Consider the following 19,812-nt stretch of genomic DNA (forward strand, 5'->3'; position numbering starts at 1 on the left):
GGAGCCCAGATGAGCTGCTCCTCATCTGAATTCCCACCCCCCCCAGTCACCAAGCTACAGTACTTGAGGTTTACACGCCGTGGCTTTCCGTGACCGGGGCTGTTCAGACTCACACTGGGCTGTTCCCATCAGGACAGTGAAATCCTTCCCAGTCTCAGGGTCCCAGTACAAATGATTCCCCCTTCATGAAGCCTTTCCTGATCCCCGTCTCCCAAACTAAAAACAATCCCTCCCTCAAAACGGCTCTAATGCTACATTTTCCCTTCACCTATGGATGTATTTTTGCATTTCTTCACTACTACTACTACTACAGAGAAAGCCCCCTGAAATTTGCTGAAGCGAGCTCATGTTCATCTTAGCATCCCCCCAGCTAGCCCAGTGCCATATACACAGTGGGCACACGATAATACATGAAGAGAGCCGAACTCCATGTCTAACCACAGGAATAAGTTCAGGTATGTCTGACTGCAGAAATTGGGAGATGAAATAAAAGTATAAAATACTATATACACTGCCACTGAAAAGAAAGAGAAAGCTCTTTTTGTTGTACTGATCTGGAATAATTTCCAAGATATATATGGCCTATATAATATAGATAGTATATCATTTGGCATGTATAGCATGTGACCCAATGTGTTCGATTATACATTGACTATCTCTGGACACAAAACTGGCAATGTTGTTTAGGGAGTGGAACTTAGCAGCTGGGAGACAAGGCTATGGGGAAGCTTTTCATGTTATCTATCCTCTTTTAAATTTTGTACCGTATGAATGTACAACCAACTGAAACAAAAAGTCCTGAAGCTAAATGCAGATCACTCTGGACATCATCTATAAGCCCATGTCCCAGAGCACTGGAGCAACAGCGCAAAGGAAGACAGTGACAGAGTCCCCCAGCTACACTCCCACTGCCCAGTGCAAGCCTGAAATGACATTCCTGTGGAAAAAAAGCAGCGCTGTGGCTGACCGAGTGTGGTGAGGACCAAGCTAATCCTAAACACCAAGACATTCCTCCCAAGGACTCTGTCAGAGGCCCTTGTCTACTACTCCTCTGGACTCTTACCAGCCTGCAAGTCAGCCACTGAAAGCTTTGAGAGCAACAGGGCTGCAGCGACCCCTTCAGTGACTGTGGGAACCTGAGTGCTCTGGGAGGCTGCCTTCTCCACTGTCTGGACGAGCAAGGGCAGTAAGTCCAGGGCCTGCAATAGTGTGTCACCTGTGGAGAGAGGACAAACACCTTATCAAGGAAGGGACATCTTGATCCTCATGGGTGACAGGAATACTTGAGAAAGGAGTTAACAACTCAGATTTTTTTTTTGAGACAGAGTCTCACTCTGTTGCCCGGGTTGGGTGAGTGCCGTGGCATCAGCCTAGCTCACAGCAACCTCAAACTTCTGGGCTCAGGCAATCCTCCTGCCTTAGCCTCCAAGTAGCTGGGACTACAGGCATGCGCCACCATGCCCAGCTAATTTTTTCTATATATTTTTAGTTGGTCAATTTCTTTCTTTTTTTTTATTTATTTTCATTTCTTTTACTTCTTTTTCACGGCCAAAAAGTGACCAAACTCACCAGGGCCAATTAATTTCTTTATATTTTTAATAGAGATAGGGTCTCACTCTTGCTCAGGCTGGTTTCAAACTCCTGACCTCGAGTGATCCACCTGCCTCGGCCTCCCAGAGTGCTAGGATTACAGGTGTGAGCCACCATGCCTGGCCAACCACTCAGATTTGAATTGGCTAAAACCCTTCAGTTAATTTGTCAAGTATCTCAAAGAAATGGAGTCAGAAGCCAGGCAGAACAACATAGCAAGACACTGTCTCTAAAAAATAGAAAAAAATTAACTGGGCATGGTTGTGCACACCTATACTCTGGAGGCTGAGGCAGGAGGATCACTTGAGCTCAGGAGTTTGAGGCTGCAGTGAGATATGACTGTGCCACTGCACTCCAGCCTGGGAGACAAAGCGAGACCCTGTCTCTAAAAAAACTAAAATAAAAATTATTTTAAATTTTAAAAAATAAAAGACATTTTATATTATGTTTATTTTAAAAGCACTGGCTGGGCATGGTGGCTCACGCCTGTAATCCTAGCACTCTGGGAGGCCGAGGTGAACAGATTGCTCAAGGTCAGGAGTTCGAAACCAGCCGGAGCAAGAGCAAGATCCTGTCTCTACTATCAATAGAAAGAAATTAACTGGCCAACTAAAAATATATGGAAAAAATTAGCCAGGCATGGTGGCACATGCCTGTAGTCCCAGCTACTCAAGAGGCTGAGGCAGTAGGATTGCTTGAGCCCAGGAGTTTGAGGTTGCTGTGAGCTAGGCTGATGCCATGGCACTCACTCTAGCCTGGGCAACAAAGTGAGACTGTCTCAATAAATAAATGAATAAATAAATAATACATTAAACAGAATTAGTTCAGACTGAAGAGATCAGGTAAAACCAAGTCTCTGCCATCTACAACTCAATATAAAATCAAGTTTAATCAATGCAGCAAAAATACAGACTGAAACATGAATGAATAGATGGTTTTTATAAAAAGGATTTCAGTTCACTACATTCCTAAGGTAACTGACAATGTACTAACTACTCACTTCTACCCACAGGAAATCTATGATTTCAATCAGCACTATCTGTGGCTTTGAATAAACCTCATAAACCACTGCATGAAAATAATCTGATTCTGAGTTTGGAGATGTATTTCAGGGAAAGATTTTGTTATTCTCAACTCAGTGCAAAAATCTCTTTTGGTCATAGCCTTCTTCCCTACCCATTGAAAGAAATATGTGAGTACAGGCCGGGCACAATGACTCACGCCTGTAATCCTAGCACTCTGGGAGGCCAAGGCAGGCGGATTACTCGAGGTCAGGAGTTCGAAACCAGCCTTAGCAAGAGTGAGACCATGTCTCTACTATAAATAGAAAGAAATTAATTAGCCAACTAATATATATAGAAAAAATTAGCCAGGCATGGTGGCACATGCCTGTAGTTCCAGCTACTCGGGAGGCTGAGGCAATAGAATTGCTTGAGCCCAGGAGTTTGAGGTTGCTGTGAGCTAGGCTGACACCACGGCACTCACTCTAGCCTAGGCAACAAAGCGAGACTCTGTCTCAAAAAAAAAAAAAGAAAAAAAATATAAGCCCATCTCCAAAGTGGAAATCGGTACTATAAGTGTTTTGCTTGGAGATCAAGCTCTTTAAAAGACATGAAGTTGGACCTTATAAATCAGACTTATCAGAATTATTTCTCCATGATTTCAGATACTACAGTGACGGGTCTGGTTCCTCTCTGAATAAAACTTTGTACTTTCAAAGTCTGACAAGGAGTAGAAGACAGAATTTGTTCTGAAGAACTCTTGAGATTGAACTCTGATTCCAGGCTAAGTCTGATGCTCCCATTAGTTTCAGGAGGAAATAAACTGAACAAAATAAGTTGAACCAAGGGGAAAGCCTAGAGTGTTGATAATGTCCCAAAGACTCAGTCACCTCTGCAGGCCAGCCTGGACATTAGCCCACAGGAGATATCTTACCTCGGAAGGAGGCCAACATGCACTGCAGGTAGGCATGCCTCACTGCAGAGGTGGAGGTTTTAAGGCTGAAAGCTTTTTTGAACCATTCAGTGAGCTTCTTGGGCACTTCCGTAGTGAACCGGTTACACCAGAGAGCCAGGATAGAGACAGCGTGTACCAAGGTCCCTTCGTGTACTAGAGCAAAAAGCAGAAGTCCAGTCAAGCCAATGTCTTATAACTGTATCAAATCACTGCTAGCAGTACAAGAAAGGCAGTCAGAGTACAGGGGAAGGAAACAGTGATATTTCAAACAATTCCCAGCCATGCTCTGAGGCAGCTGTGCCTTCAAAAGGGGTGTATGAAGGCCGGGCGCGGTGGCTCATGCCTGTAATCCTAGCACTCTGGGAGGCCGAGGCGGGCGGATCGTTTGAGCTCAGGAGTTCAAAACCAACCTGAGCAAGAGCGAGACCCTGTCTCTACTATAAATAGAAACAAATTAATTGGCCAACTAATATATATAGAAAAAACTAGCCGGACATGGTGGCGCATGCCTGTAGTCCCAGCTACTCGGGAGGCTGAGGCAGGAAGATTGCTTGAGCCCAGGAGTTTGAGGTTGCTGTGAGCTAGGCTGACGCCATGGCACTCACTCTAGCCTGGGCAACAAAGCGAGATTCTGTCTCAAAAAAAAAAAAAAAAAAAAAAAGGGGTGTATGAAAGGTTCTAATTGTGAAAAACTACAGTCAAGGTTGGATCCAGACGACATGCTGACCACGCTGCACAGAATTACCTTCCTGCTGGAGGAACGGGATGAACAGCTCAGCCACAATCCCATTCAGGACTTGACTGGAAGGCCCAGAAACCACGTGATGACTGATGCTCCCAATCCCTGAAAGACAGATTCCCTGTTCAGCCCCTCAACAGCACAAAACCACAAATAGGCAAGTCTTTCTACCATTGGCACCTCTGTATTCCCAAACCTCTTCTGGGTTCTCCAGCAGCCATGTCTCTCCTTTGGCCATTACTGACCCTCCCTTAATTCTACCTCCACACAGCCTGCCTTTTGCAAAGCCAGGCCTACCAGTAAACTTGAATAAGCCCCTCTTGCCAAGAGCCAGGCAACAGAGTCCTAGAAAGCCCTGGATTGTCAGAGGAGTCAAGATCTAAAGGACTTGCCTTATCTAAGAGTTATGTTAGAGCTCGTCTACTGGACCACACCTCTACAACAAAAACCCAGGAAGAAATTTTGTACCTGAGAGGACGCTGATCTTCTGAGCTACAATAGTTAGTTTTCCCTCCGAGCCTGACAGAAGAGACAGCAAAGATTCAACTTCACATCTGCCACATTTCCCAAGGGGGTGAATAACGTAGTCATATGTGAGACATTACAATACAGTTTCTGATTCCAGAAGGAGGCTTTCTACTATGAAGCGAGGTTTAAAATAACATTTACTAGATTTTTGTTTTCCAACTAAAAAAGTAATATTCTTTTGTTTTTTTTCATATTATGGGGGTACAAATATTGTTAGGGTTACATATATTGCCCCTGCCATTCCTCCCCCCACCCCCCACACCTTACCAAAACAGCAAGCATGTCCTACCCTCAGGTGGTGCACATCACACCTATTTTATAAGTGTAAATTCTTCCCCTCCTCCCCCCTCCCATTTGCCCACCACCCGATAAAAGTTTGTTTGTTTCCCTTTTTTTTTGACCTTTGGGTTACATTGTATATCTTAGCCTTTCCCTTGGAAGGGTTAGATGTATTCCCTCCCCCCCAAAAAAAGTAATATTCTTATAGAAAATTTGAGAAACAGGAAAAATATAAAGAAAAACATTTTTAAAACCACCCATGTTTCCATTACTCAGAGACATTATTTAACTGAATGTGGTGGCACAAGCCTGTAGTCCTAGCTACTTGGGATCATCACTTGAGCCCAGGAGTTCAAGTCCAGCCTGGGCAACACAGAGAGACCATGTCTCTGTAAAAAAAATAATAATTTTTACAAAAGACATTAACACTCTGATATATTTTAGTTTTTTCTGCTATGCATACAAAAACGTGTATGCTTAAAAACAAAAATACTGGGATCCCCCTATCTACACTGCCTTGTGTATGACTTTGTTCATGTTACACATGCACATTCCAGGGTGAACATCTTCCTGGCCTTGCCACAGCAGATTTGGAACATCAAGTCCCTGTCAGATCCCAGTGTCCAGGGGCCACACCTCAGCCATCCCCACTGCCAAGAAGGCTTGCTCACCTCCAAGGATGGCAAACAGGTGCTTGGTCACGGCTTCCATGGCTGAAGAGTCACTGCACTGGCGGGCCAGGTTCCTCAGTGCCAGCACGGCTTCATCCATCAGGCGGGGACTGTTGGATTTCAGCTGACCTGGACACACAGAGCTGCTAAGAGGCTGCCGACAACTTAGCATCCAAACTTTCATCTTTGTCTATTCTGTGCCCCCAACTCTCCAACACTACCTACATGTTCTCATCGTAAATGATAACAAGAAAGAAACTGCCAATGCCGTTGCAGTTTAGCTTAGAGCCTTATTTCTAACCTGAGCTGTCCCCTGTCCCCTTTACTCCAATAATTGGGATAAGTACAACCGAAACTCAAGGTACCATCTAGGAGCTAGAGAGGGGTGGGGATACTCACCGGCCAGTCCTTTCACGATGTCTAGGGCATACTGGCTGAGATCAAGAGTCACTGATGCCAGCAGACTGGAAATAGCTAAGGGGAACAGAAAAGTACTGATCATGTCACTAAGGGATAAATTCAGAAAAATTCCCCCCCTATTTCCTAGCAAATGCTACCAGGCCTGCTATCTGGCCACAAAGAACCGTGACCACCCTTCATCTCTATAGAGCCACGTGAGTAGGACCTCGGCTCTGCTAAAAAGCTGTATGCTGGCTATCCCAATCATCAAAAACCGCCCATTCAACATTCCACCAACACACTTTATCAAGGTGAGAGTTACAGGCCAGGTGGAGTGGCTCACATCTGTAAACCTAGCACTTTGGGAGGCCGAGGTGGGAGCAATGCTTGAGCCCAGGAGTTCAAGACCAGCCTGAGCCAGACCTTTCTATTCTATTTTTAGAATAGCAAGATGAGCCAGGCATGGCAGCACATGCCTATAGTCCCAGCTACTCAGGAGACTGAGGCAGGCAGGAGGATCACTTGAGCTCAAGAGGAGTGAACTGTGACAATGCCACTGCACTCTAACCCGGGCAACAGAGCAAGACAAGAAAGAAAGAAAAGGGACAGAAACTCAACTCTCATAACCTATGGTTTCAAGTGCTACCTCCACACACTCGCTAAGTCCTGTTTATAGAAGAGGAGAGGTTCTCGACCTAAATGGTCTCCAGAACATTCTTGAACCCCTAAGATTATATGCAGTATCGTAAATGCACTTTTGTGCATTCTTCTAACAAGAGGGCCTGTGATTTTCAACATATTCTCAAAAGAATCCCTGATCTCTCTCCCAAGGTCCCAGCAAGGTAAGCAATGAACATATCCTCCCCACATCACACACACACACACACACTCACACTCTCTCTCTCTCTCTCTCTCTCACTCACTCCCCCCCCCATGTCAAGTATCAGGAACAGAACTTATCGGGCAACTCGTGCCCCTCCGACCATCCTGTTTGACAGCAACCTACTTTCAATAACATTCTCTGGACTCCGCAGTAAGGACTTCTGTATGGTGGGCAGTATCAGATCCTTAAACTCCGAGTGGGACATATATCGCAGCAGAGGGGCACAGCTATCCTACAGAGAGAGAGGAGTCAGGCACCCAGCCCTCATGGGAACAAACCAAGAAGAAATGACACTGGGATTCAGAATCCCAGAATTTACAAAGGGATTTAGCCTGTCCGTATGAATAAGGGCCACTACTCACTCACCAGGAGGTACTTCTGAGGCTTCACTTTGCTCATTAGGATGTTCTTCATATAAAAATCCAGCAGGGTACTCTACAGAATACAAAGATCTGCTTACACCCTGACACTCTAAAGTATCTGATCACTGGCCTAAGAGGTCCTTCTCGTGAGAGTGCCTCTAAAAAATACAAAGCAATGCCCCAAATTTCACAGCATTAAACTCAGAGGTCCCACTAATCATGCCATCCCGTTTACAAACCTTCCATGGCTTTCCACTTTGGTATAAAGACCAAAGTCCTCTGCACGGCTTATAAGGCCCACATGCCACCAAGACAGCTGCATCCCACCCTCTCTAACCCATTCACACCACTGCAGCCCCTGTCACCTCCTCCCTGTTCCTGCCCACAGGCTGCATTCTCCACCCGAAATGCTCTGCCTCTTAACCTTGCTAACTCCTCTTCACCCTCAAGTTCCTTTGTTAGGGACATACGTTCCCTGACACACAGCCTAGGTCAGGTCCCCCTGTTGCAGGGTACCACAGCTTCTCACACTTATCTTTTGTGGCCCTTATCATGTTATAATTAACTAGGTGACTGTCTAATGTTAGGTGCTTTCTCAAACTCAGTTCCATAGGGACAGGTCATCGCTCCCCAGCGCACTGGTACATCCCCAACTTCTGGCACAGTGCTCAGAACATGGTAGCTGCTCAACTGGAGTGAATAAATGACTGCATGAACGAGCAAGCTATCACCCCAATAACTACTCCAGGATTCACCCAAGCCAGAACTAGAAAGGACACAACCCAACTCCATCATACATCATGGGGAAAGGCCAACATCTCATATGAGAAAACCAAGTTTCAGATGAGACGAGCAGCTGGGGCCACCAGGGCAAAGCAGGTTCCCAATCCTCTTCACTGAGCCCCTAGCATGGCAAGCCCACAGCCACCCACCCTGGCACTTGCCTTGTGCCGATTGACCACGTCCATCTCCTTGTGGCTTGTGCAGAACTGCACCAGTAGCCCAAGCATGCCAGCATAGCTCTGGTTGGGTTCTAGGCTGAGAATGGCTGACAAGTACTGTTCCACCAGCCCAGGGTTCTGAAGAGGAAAGTGTCAGGCAGGAGGATCAGATGGTGGCTGGGGGACGGTGCAGAAAAAGCAACACCTACCAACCCCCGCTGTCCTGTCACCTCTTTCCACAGCTTCGTGAGCTTCTTCACAGCACCATCCACGGCATGCTTGTGGGAGCCGCCCAGCACCTCCAGCAGGAGCAGGCACTGCACCTCCACCTGCCAGGACCAGGAAAAGCTCACGTCAGGATGGCATGTGGAAGCAGAGGTCCCGGGGCCCTCACAACCTGCCAGAGCCCTCCAGCAGGCCCTCCAGATCCTGGTTTCATCTCCACTCAGCCTCTCCCACTCAACTCCAGCCCCGCCCCACACTTAGTCCTGTCCTTTAATGACACTGTTTGTGCAAGTGTTCATTTAATAAATATTTACTCAACACCTGAGTCAGACAATGAAGACACAGGGGAATAAGACAAACATGCTCGGCCAGGCGCGGTGGCTCATGCCTATAATCCTAGCACTCTGGGAGGCCGAGGCGGGCATGGATTGCTTGAGGTCTGGAGTTCGAAACCAGCCTGAGCAAGAGCGAGACCCCGTCTCTACTATAAATAGAAAGAAATTAATTGGCCAACTAATGTATATATATAAAATTAGCTGGGCATGGTGGCACATGCCTATAGTCCCAGCTACTTGGGAGGCTGAGGCAGCAGGATTGCTTGAGCCCAGGAGTTTGAGGTTGCTCTGAGCTAGGCTGACGCCACAGCACTTACTCTAGCCTGGGCAACAAAGTGAGAGTCTGTCTCAAAAAAAAAAAAAAAAAAAAGACAAACATGCTCCCTGCTTTCATGCACCTTACAGTCTAGTGGAAGAAAAATATATTAAACAAATAAACACACAAATGAATATATAATTTCAGTGAAGTAAGTGCCATGTAGGAAAAGAACAAGTGTCCAGTTCCATTTACTTCTCATCTGCTTTGACTTGTCCTTCATCAAATCCACAAATACTTACTGAACCCTGACTAAATGGCAGGCACTACACGAAGCACCACAGACACGGAAGTAAAATGCAATATGGTGGGTGACTCAGACTGCATGGGGCTCACTGTCCAACCCAGAGCCAGGCCCAACTAGGTGCCCAACTGAAAAAAACCTCAGAGAGTTTACATGCCACAAATGCCCAGGGTCATTGATGAGCAGCGTGAACTGTCAACCCAAGAAGATATGCTTGTGAAGGCAATGCTACTGAATTCCATTTGCGTGTGTACAAAATGTCATATGTACAAGGTTATTCACTGCAACAGTGTAACAATAAAAAATTAAAAACAACATAAATGGCCATTAACAGAGGACTAGTTTTAGGTAGTATGGTACATCCAAAAGATTAGTAAATAGTTATAAGGAATAAGAAACTATTTACTACTGTAGAACACATTCCAAGACTGGTTAAAAAAATAAAACAGGTGAAACAAGAAAGTATGTACGGTATGTTGTTATAAGTATTAAGAAATACTACTTGATCATATATGCAGAGGACACATCTAAATACCTAAGAACTAGTAATAGAAGGGACCAAGGTGGCTAGGGACAGGGACAGAAGGCAAACTAGCATATCCTTCTGTGCCTGTTCAATTTTGAACCTTTTTTTTTTAAATTAAAAAAAGCATTTTAAGCTTGCTGCTATCATATTCCAAACTACATTGCTATTCTCTCTCCCTGGAACGTTCTAACCCTTGATCTAGGCATGGCTTGTCCTTCACACCTTTCAGATGTCTGTTCCAAGGATGCCTTCTCAGACAGACCTTCCTCCTACCACCCTTTACCACACTCTCTCTATTCTCCCACCCTGCTTTTCTTCCACACTACTTTATGTTTTATTGTTTATTTGTGGATTTGTTCATTGTCTATTTCCTCCATAGGAGTGTAAGCCCTATGAAGGCAAGATCCTCTTGTCTCCCATCCAAGTACTAACCAGGCCCAACCCTCCTTAGCTTTCAGGATCAGGTGAGATTGGGCACATTCAGGGTGGTATGGCCGTAGAAAGATCCTCCTGTCTTATTCAACATTTTAGCCCAGCTCCCAGAACAGCACCCAGCACACAGGAGGCTCTCAACAAATACTTGATAAACTAAATAAACTATAACCTAGGTGAGTGATCAACACCAACGCCCAGCAAAGGAAAAACCCAGATTCAAGACACAGAGGAAATAAACAGTCTCAAGCTCCTGACGCATTCTGTCCCATAAACACAACACTCCCACTAACCAACAAGCAGAATGACTTAGCTCAGATAATGGTTGTAAGAATTCAACAGAGATAAGCCAATGAGCTTGCCTGTGGCCAACCATCTTATAGAAAGGTCTTTGGTAACAATGAAACCCACACTCTGAAGGGGGTCCCAGCTCCCATTAATTCCAGCATATTCACTACTTTCGAGGTTTCAGCATTCTAATCCATCATCAATCAATTGCTGATGGCCATTCCATAGCTGTCCCCAGAGATGTGCTGGATTAGCTCTCAAGGACAAGGCCATCTATCTAGCTAGCTGGCTGCTTCACAGAGAGGTACTCAGAGTTTCCTAATGCTGCTTGTCATTTATACCTACATGCACAGCACTCAATAGTTTCTATGACCATTTCCTTGAATAGAACCCATCATTTTTTTTTGAAGAGATGTGGTCTCACTATGTTGCCAAAGCTGGACTCAAACTCCTGGGCTCAAGCAGCCCTCCCATCTTAACCTCCCACTACAGACACATGCCACCACCCCAGCTGAACCCATCTTTATGACTCCTTGAGGTAGATGGGGTAGGTGGTACTTTTCCCACTTTGCAGATAAGGTGACAGGCTCAGAAGCTACCTGAACTTGGCCAAATCTCATGGCCGGCAATCAGATCCATACCAAACTCCTCAGATTCTTTTTCACTAAACCATAAAACCATTCCTTCTGACTTCCACTAAGCAAAAGTAGATGTCCAAAAGAACCTCCCAATCTAGCCTATCAGGCTATCTCTGGTTAATAGACATGTGGAAAAGAAAAGCAGGGAACGTAGAAGGAACAGAGAATGGGAGAAGAGAATTTAAAGAACAAAGTACACATCAAGAATTCCTCTCTAGGCTGGGCATGGTGGCTCAGGCCTGTAATCCCAGCACTCTGGGAGGCCGAGGCAGGAGGATCACTCAAGGTCAGGAGTTCAAAACCAGACTGAGCAAGAGCGAGACCCCCATCTCTACTAAAAATAGAAAGAAATTAATTGGTCAACTAAAAATACATAGAAAAAATTAGCCAGGCATGGTGGTGCATGCCTGTAGTTCCAGCTACCTGGGAGGCTGAGTCAGGAGGATCCCCTGAACCCAGGAGTTTGAGGTTGCTGTGAGCTAGGCTGACGCCACAGCACTCTAGCCCAGGCAACAGAGTGAGACTCTGTCTCAAAAAAAAAAAAAAAAAAAAAAAAGAATTCCACTCCATTAGCTAGTTCAACACGGAAATTCAAACACAAAGAAAGGAACACATTACTGTATTTTCTGGTTTACTTTGCTTTTTGGCTGTCTTCTTGCTTTGTCCAGTCATGTCCTCCCACATGCCATGAAAGTAGGGATGCGTTGCTCTCATTCATCACTGCATCCCCAGTGCCTAGTGCTATGCCTGACACAGAAAAGCTCTGAAATGTTTAATAAACAGTTGAACATGCACCAGATGCAGTGGCTCACACCTGTAATCCTAGTACTCTGGAAGGCTGAGGTGGGAGAATCACTTGAGGCCAGAAGTTCAAGACTACCCTGAGCAAGAGTGAGACCCTGTCTCTATAAAAAACAGAAAAAATTAGCTAGGTGTGATGGTGCATGTCTATAGTCCCAGGTACTCAGGAGGCTGAGGAAGGAGAATGGCTTAAGCCCAGGAGTTTGAGGTTGCAATGAGCTGTGATCACGCCACTGCACTCTAGCCAGGGCAACAGAGCAAGATTCTGTCTCTAAATAAATAAAATAAATAAATAATAGTTGAACATGATTACGATGCACTCATACCCTAACTGCCAAAGTCACATGCCTGGGACAACTCAGAGTCCTGGTCACCCAGCACCTAGAAGAACACGTGGCACACAGAATGTGTTTAAGCATGCTCTAACTCTGGAGAGAAAGCTGACCCCCACCAATACAGACGCTCAAGAAACCTACCAGTTTGTTCCAGATGTCTCCTTGCCGCTTGGCTCTTGAGGGAAAGACAATGCGCACCAGAAGGCAGGTCCAGGTCAGAGCCAGCAAGGCAGCCGAGCCACTGCTCTTACTACGGAGGGGAGGGGAGGGGAGGGGAGGGGAGGGGAGGGGAGGGGAGGGGAGGGGAGGGGAGGGGAGGCGAGGGGTGAGTGTAGAGCAGCAGCCTCCATCTTAAAGACAAATACTCATCCTAAATCCTTGCCTGGTAATGTAGGACCCTCTCTTGACCTAACAGGGCAGAACTTGAAACTAGTTCCCCACAAATCATTTGTGATGATTCAGGACAAAGAATCCAGGCCTCAGGCCGGGCGCTGTGGCTCACGCCTGTAATCCTAGCTCTTGGGAGGCCGAGGCGGGCGGATTGCTCAAGGTCAGGAGTTCGAAACCAGCCTGAGCAAGAGCGAGACCCCGTCTCTACTATAAATAGAAAGAAATTGGCCGGGCGCGGTGGCTCACGCCTGTAATCCTAGCTCTCTGGGAGGCCGAGGCGGGCGGATTGCTCGAGGTCAGGAGTTCAAAACCAGCCTGAGCAAGAGCGAGACCCCGTCTCTACTATAAATAGAAAGAAACTAATTGGCCAACTAATATATATAGAAAAAATTAGCCGGGCATGGTGGCACATGCCTGTAGTCCCAGCTACTTGGGAGGCTGAGACAGAAGGATCGCTTGAGCCCAGGAGTTTGAGGTTGCTGTGAGCTAGGCTGACGCCACGGCACTCACTCTAGCCTGAGCAACAAAGCGAGACTCTGTCTCAAAAAAAAAAAAAATAGAAAGAAATTAATTGGCCAACTGATATATATATAAAAAAAATTAGCCGGGCATGGTGGCGCATGCCTGTAGTCCCAGCTACCCGGGAGGCTGAGGCAGAAGGATCACTCGAGCCCAGGAGTTTGAGGTTGCTGTGAGCTAGGCTGACGCCACGGCACTCACTCTAGCCTGGGCAACAAAGCGAGACTCTGTCTCAAAAAAAAAAAAAAAAAAAAGAATCCAGGCCTCATTAGCCAAACTCCCATCTGTTGGTACTAACGACTATAAAAAAGATGGTTTCCCCAGTTCAGGGCCTGGTGGGCCACTGGTTCCCCTCAAAATGGCCTTGCTTCCACTAGTCTCCCCACCCTGCTGCTCAGGAAAGTGGCTTTCTCCACTGAGCTTGCCACCCTGGCTTCTCCCTCCGCTCAGAGGCAGACTGCAGGTGACATTCAGAGTGCAAAGGGGGAAAAGCCAGGCATGCTCACACCTGCTCAGCACATTGAGCTGCACCAACTTCTCCTGAGCAGGACTCCACCAATTCCTAGGGGGCCATGACCTTGACCTCTTACCTGGGAACACCTGCTTTGGAGCCAATGCCTGAAGACTGCAGAAAGTGCAGAAGGTTCTTTGCAGTGGCTTCTGGCTGGGCCTCAGCCAACTGCTGGATGGCTGCCTGCAGGGCCCTGCGGGAGGCTGCATCTCTAGAAGGAGAAATGGATGGGTTAAAGTGAAAATGCACTGGTCTCTCTTAGGAAAAACTGACTGCACTGTATTCCAGTGGATAACAGACAAGGGACTAGGAAATAACTAGACAAACCCATCTCCTTCCCAGAGTTGTAAAAGTAGCTGATAAGGGCAAATAAGCCATTAGGGGTGTAAGGGCAGCATTTACATTAGTGGAGCACTTACAAAGGCCTCAAACTAGGCCAAGTGCTTTTACGTGCATGACTAATGGCAGTGTATACATCTGGGCACTCATGGCACAGCAGGCACTATTCCAGACAGTTCACACTTACTGACACCCACCTACAAGGTAAATTATAGCATCATCCCCATTCTACAGAGAGGCACAGAGGAAGGCAACTGAGCCACAGAGAGGTTAAGTAACTTGCCCGGGATCCAATAGCTAGGATGCAGTACAGCCCAGTTTTGGACCCAGGCAACCTGGTTCCAAAGCCTGGGTTCTTAACACTACCCTATATGCTCTCTCTGTACAAAGTGCTCCCAACACAGGGCCTTTTTGGTTGGCATTTACCTGTACCGATGCAGAGTCAAGCAGAATAATTTGCAGAGCCCTTTCACTGCTCCCTCTGGCAGATCTGAAACCAAACATTACACAGAGATTGGTCAATAAAAATGACTTGGTAAGCACCTGCGTGAGCCAGGCATTCTGCCAGACATGACCTCAGCCCACTGGAGACTCCTTGTATAATTAAGACAGAATCTCCATCAGAAAAAAACAATGACAAAATAGGACTCTAGGAAAATACTTGGTACAGAAAATCTTCAGGTAGACATTTGCTAAATGAATGAAACTAAGGCAATACAAGTATCCTCAAAATCTCACACAATGGCCAGGTGTAGTGGCTCACACCTATAATCCTAGCACTCTAGGAGGCTGAGGACAGAGGATCACTTGACTAGCCTGAGCAAGAGCGAGACTCTGTCTCTACTAAAAAAGAAAAAGAAAAATTAGCCAGGCAAAGTGGTACACGCCTGCAGTCCCAACTACTCAGGAGGCTGAGGTAGGAGGATTGCTTGAGCCCAGGAGTTTGAGGTTGCTGTGAGTCATCATGATGCCACTGTAGCATTCTAGTCAGGGCAACAGGGCAAGACTCTGTCTCAAAAAGGGGGGAAAATAAACAACCAAAACCTTATGTACTACCAAGTAGAGGTTCAGGAGTGTTGGAACTACCCTACTTCTTAATTTGGGCGCTGGTTACACAGGTCGGTTGTTTAATTTGTGATGATTCAGTGAGCTATTCACTTACAACATTTGTACTTTTATATATATTTTAAGAAACAGTTTAAAAAATAGTATACAATTAAAGTACTATGAGGGACCAGAAAAGGAAAGAGCACTTATAACTCGAGTGGTTTCCATAAGCTTAGCCTAATAGATTAGTAGGCTCCGGAAAAACAGAAAGAGAAAGAGGTACATGCGGAGTGGTATGAACATGAACAAAGGTGCAGGGTAAGAAGGCACAATGCCTATACAGGACACATGAGGAAGAAAAAGAGAATTAATAACATGCAGCACTTAATTAGCACTTACAAGGTGCCAGGCCCTACGCTAAGCTTTGCACACACATGAACTCATTTAATCCATACAAGGTGGCCACTGTAGGTATGCCCGTTTTAAGATGAAGAAACCAAGTAACAGGAAACCAAGCAGAGGCCAGCCAGAGTGAAACAGTTTGGTTGAATAAGAGTGCTCAATAATGTTGGAAAGCCAACCTGTGACAAGTGCTGCGTGCCAGAATGAGGTACACAGGCAAAAGAGAGGAGCTTCTGAGTAAGGAGAAATTTAACCTGCAGTATGAGACAGACTCATGTGGGAGGCACCCGAGACCAGGAGGCCCACGAAGGGCTCACAAAGTGCCTCATGCTCTGGCATCTGAACAATGGAGGAGAAATGAATGACGTGTGGAGACCCAGTTCTCCCAAGGCCCTGAACACTATATTGGTCCATCTGATTTGGGACCATTTCAGTAACTGAGGAGGTGACTGGGACCCAGAAAGAGGTTGTGGCTAAGAGAATAACAACAGTAGCTAATACTCACTGTGAGCTTACCATAGCCAGGCAATGGTACAACAAGGTATCGCAAAAGTCACCATACGTAGAGAAAATAGGAAATTACAGCTAAATGTACCTTTATTTACAAAATATTCATTACAAAATTTTACAATATTTTTCCTTTGTAGTCTACAAAATTTTGTACTGCTATCTCCATGTTCGAAGCAAGGAGACAGGCTCAGAGAGGTAAAGTATTAATAACTTAAGGCAGGTCACACAGCCTGTAAGTGGCAGAGCCTGTCTGAGTCCTTCATCACTGACTCCTGCACTAGAGGCCTGTGGTTAGAAAGATGGGTGTCACATGACTGCCTTGTTAAGAAAACCTGTTGAGAAAGTGGCCAGAAAGACCTTTGAGGATGCCATAAAATACACATACTAAAGCATTAATGCACAGGAGAATACCTAAGAAGCTCACAAACAGCAATTTACTTCATTCACACACAACTTTAACAAGCGTGCATGTGTTACCTAGGCAACAGTAGGTCAGAAGCAGCAGATGAGAATGTGAGTGGAAGAGTAAGAAGTGAAAGGTGGCAGCAGAGGAGACCTGATCTATAATAGCCATGGTTTTCAAACTTTAGCAAACACAGGTATCACCTAGAGGGCTTGTTAAAACACAGATACTCCACCCACAGGGTCTCTGAATCTGAGTTGCTGGGGTGGAGCTGAGAATTTTTATCTCCAACAAGTTCTGAGCTGATGCTGATGCTGAAGCTGCTGTTACAGGGACCACACTTTGAGAACAAAACACACCAAAAGAAAACTCAAAAAACTAATCAGGGCCGGGCGCGGTGGCTCACGCCTATAATCCTAGCACTCTGGGAGGCCGAGGCAGGCGGATTGCTCGAGGTCAGGAGTTCGAAACCAGCCTGAGCAAGAGCGAGACCCCGTCTCTACTATAAATAGAAAGAAATCAATTAGCCAACTAATATATATAGAAAAAGTTAGCCAGGCATGGTGGTGCATGCCTGTAGTCCCAGCTACTCAGGAGGCTGAGGCAGCAGGATGGCTTGAGCCCAGGAGTTTGAGGTTGCTGTGAGCTAGGCTGATGCCATGGCACTCACTCTAGCCTGGGCAACAAAGTGAGACTCTGTCTCAAAAAAAAAAAAAAAACTAATCAGGACTTAGTGAATGAAGGCAAAACCATCTTACACACTCCAAAGGTCATGGGGCTATCCCTCGCTGCTTATGGTGCAGGATGAGGATAACGACATGTGCTCAGCATTTCCCAAAGTGTGTTCCCCAGACCCTGAGCAGGTTTTTGGCAAAAAAAAAAAAAAAGAGTTTCAAAGAAAACACTGTATTACAAAAAACCTCAATAAAGTTAAAACACCTTGTTGTGAATGTTCCAAGAGGGCATTAGAAAACATGACCTCTCCCAAACTTATTTGATCTTCGAATCTTTTATTGGCCAATCATCTGTTACCTTTTTCCTGACTTCCATGAACACATATTGGGAAAAATGGTACCCCAAGTTATAAGGAAAATGTTTTTGCACCCAGTATACTACTTAAGATTGTTGGTATCTTTTTTAAATATTTCCAATCAAAATGGTTAAAACTGTAAAAAGCTTTAAACACCTGAATGGATAAACTCTCCATGAATCCAAATATTTCAACTGTTGCAAAACACATAACAAATAAATAAATAAACAAATAAATGAATAAAGTGAAGGCAGAAGTTGTACAGGGAGGGGAAAAGAAGGCCATGGTTCTAAAAAGAGAAAACAATTTATTTTTGAAATGGAATAGTGTCCAAGCTATATGGATGGAAAACAAATACCTTTTCCAGCAACACACTTCCCCAGCTCACTGAGGATTTCTCTCCGTTCCTTCACACTGGCTGTCGTCACCTTCCCTGCAAAACGCTTCAGTGTCTCCGAAACCTGCAAAGGCCAAGCCCAGAGAAAATTTCACCAGGCTACGAAACGCTGTGTATGTGTATGCTGGGGAGGGGAGGGGAAGATGCAAAACTCAGTGAAGATCTCTCTGACCCACGGTTTCTCAACCTCCATACTACTGACATTTGGGGCCAGATAATTCCTTGTTGTGGGAGGTGGTCTTTACACATTGTAGGATTTTTAGCAGCATTCCTGGTCTCTACCCACTAGATTCCAGTAGTGGCCCAGCTCCATCCTGCCCCAGTTGTGACTACCAATCAAAGTTGTCTCATTGTCAAATGTCTCCTGGGGGCAAAATCACTCCCAGCTGAGATGTACTGCTTTAATCCAACCAGTCAACATACCTTACTTAAACTTGGGCCAGAAAAGAAAAAGCAAAAAGGCAGGCCGGGCGCGGTGGCTCACGCCTGTAATCCTAGCTCTTGGGAGGCCGAGGCGGGCGGATTGCTCAAGGTCAGGAGTTCAAAACCAGCCTGAGCAAGAGCGAGACCCGTCTCTACTATAAATAGAAAGAAATTAATTGGCCAACTGATATATATATAAAAAATTAGCCGGGCATGGTGGCGCATGCCTGTAGTCCCAGCTACTCGGGAGGCTGAGGCAGAAGGATCGCTCGAGCCCAGGAGTTTGAGGTTGCTGTGAGCTAGGCTGACGCCACGGCACTCACTCTAGCCTGGACAACAAAGCAAGACTCTGTCTCAAAAAAAAAAAAAAAAAGCAAAAAGGCAAAAATCTCTGGATAGTTCCTTTCAGAACTACCCAAAATCTAGTGAGGGCCTACTATATACCTAGCATGTTCCCTTTATATTATCTCACTTTAAGCTCCCACGAGGGAAATGAACGTCAGCACCCTGGCAAGTTACTGACAGTGGAAGCACACTGGCTAAAAGGCAAAAGGCTAAGAGACTGGATCCCAGCTCTGCTTCTTATTAACTGTGGAACTCAGTTAAATAATGTCATTTCAGCCATGTAGTGGCTCATGACTGCAATCCTAGCACTTTGGGAGGCCAAGGTGGGAGGATCACTCGAAGCCAGGAGTTTGAGACCAGCCTGGGCAACATAGTGAGACCCTGTCTCTACCAGAAAAAAAAAAAATTAGCCAGGCATGGTGGTGCACACCTGGAGTCCCAGCTACTTGGAAGGCTGAGATGGGAGAATCACTTGAGTCTAGGAGTTCGAGGCTGCAGTGAGCTGTGATAGCGCCACTGTACTCCAGCCTGGGCAACAAAGCAAGACCCTGTCTCTAAAAAAAAATAATCATGCCACTTCCTTAAGTTTCAGTTTTTTTCATCCATACAATGCAGATAATAGCACCTACCTCATAACGGGTGTGGAAATGAGATTGTTTATGTAGAGCACTTACTCTCATCCCAAACACAAAATCAGCTACTACTACCAACAAGCCTGCAAGGCAGGCGTCAGTACCTCCATTTTATAGGTGATGAAGGAACCAACTCCAAGAGGGAAGTCACTGCTTAGAGTGGAGCCAAAAGCTACAGCACTTGCATTTTTTAAACTAAACCTGAAACCAAACTGGTCTACAAACTGATGCTAATAAATCTTTACCTTTCAACAGCCATCTAAGTTACCACAGCTGCAGTTCCCTGCACAGGGGTATAAGCATAAGACCCAGGGAGGAGGGCAGTTTGCAAACATTCTTAAAAACCTGCTCCTGAGCAATATTCTACGAGCTACCA

At 45.7% G+C, this 19,812-nt stretch overlaps 1 protein-coding gene across 1 annotated transcript in view; it reads right to left on the reverse strand.

The window, feature by feature from the left end:
• The window catches only part of GCN1 (GCN1 activator of EIF2AK4), a 62,695-nt gene that overhangs the window by 38,672 nt on the left and 4,211 nt on the right, over positions 1-19,812 (reverse strand). The window contains exons 2-15 of the mRNA XM_012756482.3: positions 17,998-18,100; positions 14,674-14,737; positions 13,988-14,119; positions 12,630-12,738; positions 8,579-8,677; positions 8,352-8,486; positions 7,412-7,480; positions 7,169-7,277; positions 6,163-6,237; positions 5,764-5,892; positions 4,754-4,804; positions 4,292-4,390; positions 3,526-3,699; positions 1,064-1,216 (exon numbers count right to left, since the gene is read on the reverse strand). Of these exons, the coding sequence (XP_012611936.2) occupies positions 1,064-1,216; positions 3,526-3,699; positions 4,292-4,390; positions 4,754-4,804; positions 5,764-5,892; positions 6,163-6,237; positions 7,169-7,277; positions 7,412-7,480; positions 8,352-8,486; positions 8,579-8,677; positions 12,630-12,738; positions 13,988-14,119; positions 14,674-14,737; positions 17,998-18,100 (1,501 nt within the window). The remainder of the gene's footprint in view (positions 1-1,063; positions 1,217-3,525; positions 3,700-4,291; positions 4,391-4,753; positions 4,805-5,763; positions 5,893-6,162; positions 6,238-7,168; positions 7,278-7,411; positions 7,481-8,351; positions 8,487-8,578; positions 8,678-12,629; positions 12,739-13,987; positions 14,120-14,673; positions 14,738-17,997; positions 18,101-19,812) is intronic.

Source organism: Microcebus murinus, chromosome 22, assembly GCF_040939455.1.
Source record: "Microcebus murinus isolate Inina chromosome 22, M.murinus_Inina_mat1.0, whole genome shotgun sequence".
NCBI classification, from domain to species: Eukaryota; Metazoa; Chordata; class Mammalia; order Primates; family Cheirogaleidae; genus Microcebus; species Microcebus murinus.